The 6,572-nt window shown below is 38.4% G+C and overlaps 1 protein-coding gene across 5 annotated transcripts in view; it reads right to left on the bottom strand.

Moving 5' to 3' along the window:
• Positions 1-2,133: 2,133 nt before the first annotated feature.
• WIZ (WIZ zinc finger) overlaps positions 2,134-6,572 on the bottom strand; it is a 3,168,750-nt gene continuing 3,164,311 nt past the window's right edge. For all 5 annotated transcript variants that reach the window (XM_044084420.1, XM_044084417.1, XM_044084416.1 and 2 more), the window contains one exon: positions 2,134-4,430. In XM_044084420.1, coding sequence (XP_043940355.1) covers positions 4,265-4,430 — 166 coding nt within the window. In that variant the 3' untranslated portion in view covers positions 2,134-4,264. The remainder of the gene's footprint in view (positions 4,431-6,572) is intronic.

Raw genomic sequence — 6,572 nt, 5'->3', positions numbered from 1 at the left:
GTACGCCCATTCACGCATGTCTCCACACAGAAGACGCTTTTAGCTGAGAATCGAACAGGACAACGTCTTACTGTGAGGTGACAACGCTACCGCAGCACCACCATATATATATCTATATGGATTCACTTTAGAAGCTCAAATTCCCAAAATCCCAAACTTCATATGGTCGAGACCATAAGATCGATTTTTGAGAACTCTAACTCCTAAAATGAAATTTAGAGAGAAAAAAAAGTCATACATCGCTTTTGCAGGAGAGCGAAGCCCCCCTGCACTCCCCATGTGGGGAGTTATGCCCCCCACACACCCCCTACTTAAATATAACAACTCCGAGATCGCGCTACAGTGGGGAGAAGGGAAATCTCCCATTCCGCGCTGTATGCGGAAGCGCAAAACGGGAGATTTCCCGTTCGTTTCCTGTCAACATAGCAAAAAAAAATTGAAAACATTATTTACACACAGAGCGTACAAGGATCCTTGCCTCTGTGTGCAAGTAATGTTTTAAGGTAAGTAAAGTGTTATTTTTTAACACTGTACACATTCGATTTACTGAAAGCTCGAGCATATGGTCTCTACCATATGCAATTCGAGCTTTCAGTAATTCGAATATGTAAAGTGCTCCCTATATATATATATATATATATATATATATATATATATATCTATATCTATATATATATATATCTATATCTATATATATATCTATATATCTATATATATATATCTATATATATAGAGAGATATGAAAAAATTTAGCACTTAGCAGAGGGCACAGCTGACGCATCTGATTTTCTACATGGCAAATGAAATCTGAAGGGAAGAGTGGCAGTATGGGTAACCTTGGCTTGAGAGTTTCTCGCTGGTGCGAGCTTGATACAACAGCTGAGTCAGTTCAGAGGGTCGGAACCGAAACCCAACAGTCAAGAATGAAGGAAGATTCTCAAATGAAAGGATTTCTTGTGTCAGTGGATTCATGCACGACCCACCTCCAAAAAACAAAATTTAAACTCATCTAGAGATGTAAATTAGGCAATAAAATTGCATGTGTATTTGTCAATATAATCAACACTTGGCACCTAGTCAGTCGGATCTCTGGACATTTTCATATGGTACAGACACTGTTCCTTAATCTAAAACAGCACGGCCACAAGTGGTTATTTGTGCATACTTAACTAGCAATGTGTTTTAGCCAAACTCTGTCAATGGACTTGCAAACCATATGCCATTTTGAGTGTGCCGGAAGAGGGAGATTTGTTAAGATTGGGTATTGTGCCACTGTAGTGGTCAAATGATCTGTCTTTTTCCCGAATATCAGAGAGTAATTACAGTGCTCCATGCACTACATATTTATTAAGGAAATTATACGGCATATAGGCAGAAGTACAAAATATTGGAGAACGTACTATATTGTATATTATTTGAACAAAGAAAAACTTGTAGATAAGGAAATTAAGTTTTAGCATATAGAAATGCAGAAGTTAAAGTGGATTTTTTTAAAATTGCAATGCTGTCTTTAATAAAGCAGCAGTCGGATTACTTCCTTTTATTGTACTGTAACAAAGACGGTTTATCATATGATTCTAATAAAATAAGAAACTTCTGCTCTCTCTCTCTGGTAAGTGCTATGGGATCTATAATAGCCACCAAGTTACAATTAAACTAAGGCCAATGATACTTTGGTTTTAAGTCTCACTCAAAGGACAGCACTTCAAGAGGGCAGCACACCCATACTGCACTGGAGTGTCAACACAATATGAAATCCAAGCACAAAGAGTGGGGATACAATCCAGTTTTCTCATCTCCCCAGCATTAAAGGTGAGTGTACCTCCTGATAAGCTACTGACAATATATGTAGAAATCACTGACTATTTTAGAAAAGATAACCGGCAAAAGGTGGGGGGGGTTACTATCCCCCCAAGCATGATGTAGCACGCTAGTGAAGTTTTGTAACACTGGATTTTTTTCCATGAAAGGAGTCAATTTTTCTAAATTGTGCTAACATCTTTTGGTGAAAGTTTACAATGAGAAAGCAGAAATGAAAATAACTTGTCCAATGCCAAGCAACACACACTAGAACAGAAAATCTGCTACATTACAGATCATTAAAAGACGCAGTGAAAAGTTGACAATCGCAGGTAAAGTCTACAGGTGTTTGGTTTTATTGATGATGGAGAGCTTTACATACCTCTGGCACTGACGAAGTAAGGAAATGAAACTGCATGAAACTTTCATCAGAGATATTTAATGTTAAAAATGTCAAAAATACAATAAATGGCAGTTCTTCACTGAAGAGGTTTAAAACTATGAGAACATGTTTATTACTTTGCTCCACCTTGGAATATATGAAAATTATTTAATGGCAAAATGTCTCATCTAAAGAACACTATACTAAAAGCAGCCTAATCAAAATATCTCATACGCTACACACTGAGGTCTGATGCAACTTTTATGGTTAAAGGCATGGAACACATGCATGGATGACGTCAGTAAGCATAACAGACAGGAAACTGTTATCTTCAGCCACTGGACCGATGCGTTCTACTCACGCTCTGTTCCATTACAATCTGCTTACAACCTCGTCCCCCCACTGGCTCAAAACTCTACTTTCACATGTACAACCAAGAACAGCTTCTATTGCAAAGTAGCAAAAACTATATCCTGTTTGAACGCTGCTGTATTACAATGTATCCCCTTGGGGGAAAAGTTTTTTTTTTTTTTTTTTTTTTTTTACCATACTGGTCTTTTCTAATTCACAAGAAAAACTTTTGGTGGAAAACAGCTCAAAATCAAACAGAAAGCAGAACAACTCTACAATTACGTTACAGGGAAAAAAAAAGTGTTAAACCATGACACTATACTAGTGTATTACCATAAAAGGGATCTCCCTCCTCCACTCGAGAGGTAATTAATGCTATTCTGCTGTTGGCCTATATACATTTAATGTGACTTTTTTTGTACAGGCTTTTACATTTCATTTTTAACTTTGCAAGCACAACATACTGTGCTCACAAGATGCAGACACAATTAAGTTTAAAAAGGTCAACAATCATGTTTAAAAAGCAGGTCATATGAGCAGCAAAAGTTACTGGAAATAAACCAGAATATGTAATACTACAAAAGTGTCTCTGACAAAGCTGAAATCTGTACCCCATACACCCCTCCTGGTGCGTCAGCTAACAATGACTATTACTTCTGTACATTTTTGAATGGAAGAAATTGCACATAATCCAGCAACTAAAAAAAGATGCAGATGTGCACATAAGTGACAATGATTTACACAAATGTGTGCATTTCAAAAAAACTTGCTACATTAATTTTTTCAACCAAGATGGAGTAACAGTTAAAATCAAATACTGGGTTGGGGTAATTTTTTTAAATGATAAAAGTTCACAAAGAAATTTAAAAAAATCACTACTACTACTAGGCAGGAAATCCATGGATGTCCGACAACTTAAGTACACAGTGCAACACTTGTCTATCCTTTTTAATGTGTGCTACACTAACTAATGGGGCCTTTTAGCACATGCTTCCAACCACAAGATCTTGAGTTTACAAATTGTAGTTGTGCCCTCCATGCACTGAACAATGCACAGCTGGCAAGTGTCAAGTCCTAAAGGTAAGCACATACACTTAACCCAGGGAATGTTGAAAGGTATACACTGAAGACTCGCAGTCCTCTATTGCTACAACCTGAAGTATGGCCGGCAACAAAAATGTACAATAAACGTTGTAATAAAAGCAAGAACGGCTCAAAGATCTTTTGATCAAAGGTACATTTTCCATTGTTACTCATTACTGCCTTCAGAACAGAAAATCATAACATCTGGAAAAATGGCATTTCTGCCACCTCTCAATGGGTCCATTAAAGGCAGGGTATTAAATGCTAAAAAATGGAATTCGGGGGGGGGGGGGCTAGCTCTTAGCACAAGGTCCTCTGTTTTGAAGAACTTTATTCCCCTCAACATACACAAAAATAAAACTTCTAATAACAAATAGGGATCCACAAAACTTAGAGAATACAGTCTGACCAGAATGGTATTTATATACAGAGGATATCTCAATAACAATTCATTTCCTTCAAGTTAAAATACATGCGACTTCCAGGTACCCCACTCTAAATTACACTTTAAAGTTTATTGTGACACTTTCTGGAAAAGTTTCAAGTCACTAGATGAAACCCACTGAACATAACAGCGAAGCTGGAGCCACAATGGGCTTTCACAGTATGGCTGTCCCCCTGTGGAATGTTGTAGAAGACGGCCAAAGATTAGGAATGCTGGTATCCATCAGTCACACCATGCATATCCGAGGCTGCCCTCTCACTGCGAAGAGCATCTGCTTTAGAAACACTCATATTCAGTATGTGGCGCTGTAGATGACGAACCCAATCCTCCTGGATGGAAAGTGGGCCATGAAATTCCACTTCACAAAACCTGAAAAAGGAGAAAACATTTTAAATAGAAACCACAGATACTTGCACACATTTATATAGTTTTTTCTATTTATCAAAACAATTTCATTGAATCCACTACATAGCACTAGTCTGTTTTAACAGCTGGAAGTCAAAGATTTGTCCAAAAACCACAACAGCAACAGATACATAGTGGTGATTGAATAACAAAGTTTAGTACTTTAAAACAAAGCTACATCATCATTTCAACCCAAAAGACATCAAGCATGCCAGTTGTATTAGAGCAAAAATACTCACTTATTCAGCAGAATTTAGACACCATTTATGCTAGATGCAAACACAATGCAACAGAAAACATAAAACTAAACTGACAGCAGGCAAGACAGAGCATTCAAACATTATCCGCAACACAGCCAAAACAAGGCAAACTAAAGACAAAAAGCATTTTATGCTGCTGGATGATTATGGCACCTACACTGAAGACAGTGCAGCATCACCCTTTAAACTATTCATGAAAGACGTAAACAAGCAGCTGCCATGCAAGACTGGAACAAATTTTAACACCTTAGTGAATACTCTGGGTTCAGGAATAGACACTGCTCAGTGCAGGAACCACAAAAGGATGGTGGAGGGTGAAGGGGACTTTGAAAAGGTATTATGGAGGATCCTGGGGGAAAAGCTAGATATACTCCCTCTAACTAGCCAAAAAAATGATGCAAGCAGGTAGAAACCAATGCCATTTCATATCCAACACCATCTAATGGTAGTGTTCGTGCTAGGAATGTACCATAATTATACATGGTAGAGTCGTTTCACTGCTGTACTCTTCAATTTTAGGATATCCTGCCATGCAGGTAGCCTACGCCTGGGCCAGTATTCCAAAATTCTTCTCCACACTAGTGCTTTGTCTGATGTCCAACTTTCTCTGGCAGGAAGTCTGTAGTATAAAGGGTGTGTCAGCTGATATCTTTGGATCTTTCTTGTCTGGTAAGTTGGAGGAGGATCCTCCTGGCCTCAGAGTACAGTGGACCAGGTGGTGACTGCACACACTGTTTAGGTCTACCCTACGATGCCCAATCTGGAGGTTCTAGAAAGAGTGAGCAAGTAAAGGGGGGGGGGGTGACAAACCAGGGAAGGCCACCTGGTTCCAAGAGAAAAGGAAGACGGAATAGGGTGGCCTAATGGTTAAGGTGTTTGCCTTACAAACACAAGGTAAAGGGTTTGAATCTCACAGGGGATAATTGGCTAGGCTTAAAATGTCTCAAGGTCAGTTAGCCTAGTACTAATCTATGAATCTATGAACCCTAAGAAAAGGTCACAGGTGGGAAAAAGGAGGAAGGGAACAAAGACTGCAACAGTGAAACTACTCAAACATCTACAATTACAGTAAGCTCCTAATGACTACACTCTGCTCATTGTAGTATTCACTCATAGTCTTCACTTTTGGGAAAATTCCTCAAGCAGTGAAAAAGAAAGGTGTTGGAAGAAAGATTATGTGGAGATTAGCCCTTGAAGGACAGCACAAACAAATCCTGCACTGGTTGTGCATGCAGGCTGTAGTGCTTTAAGGTATGGACAGAGTTCCAAGAAGCTGCCTCACAAAAACTGCTTGGGCAGACATTCCTCTAAGAAAGGTTGGTGTGTCCATTGTACCTCCAAGTAGAATGACATCTAATGTGGCCTAGCACGTTTGTTCCATGATACTAGAAACAAAAGGTAATACAATTTTCCCCAGCCACTCTGACAAGGTTTGCATGCTCACAGGTTTTCCTTACTTAGTTTTTGCAAACAGACATACCTTGTCAGTATTTGGAATTTGTGGATCAAAAACACCAAAAATCAGGAAAAAAACAGGTCTTTTAGTGTAAAATGACTTAATCTGCTATTCGCCAAAGGCGACTTCATCAGAAATGCAACTCACTACTACAAAAGCACACAAACTGTCAGCAAGTGAACAATTAATTGTATAACAAGCTGTTCAACTCATAAAACAATTATTCAGTTGAAGTGAACCATCAATTAAGTTAATCCCATAGACTACTGTTTGCAGTAAAAAATGCATCCAAGTAAAAACTTTATTTTTTAATGTTAACCTTTCTGTTTTTTAAAAAAACATTTTATATTGACTGTGTCATTCAGCCCAGGATGTATGTAAGAAGCCAAT

Source organism: Protopterus annectens, chromosome 9.part0, assembly GCF_019279795.1.
Source record: "Protopterus annectens isolate FY-2018-M chromosome 9.part0, PAN1.0, whole genome shotgun sequence".
In the NCBI taxonomy this organism is placed as follows: domain Eukaryota; kingdom Metazoa; phylum Chordata; order Ceratodontiformes; family Protopteridae; genus Protopterus; species Protopterus annectens.
This window is presented reverse-complemented; position numbering and strand designations above follow the sequence as displayed.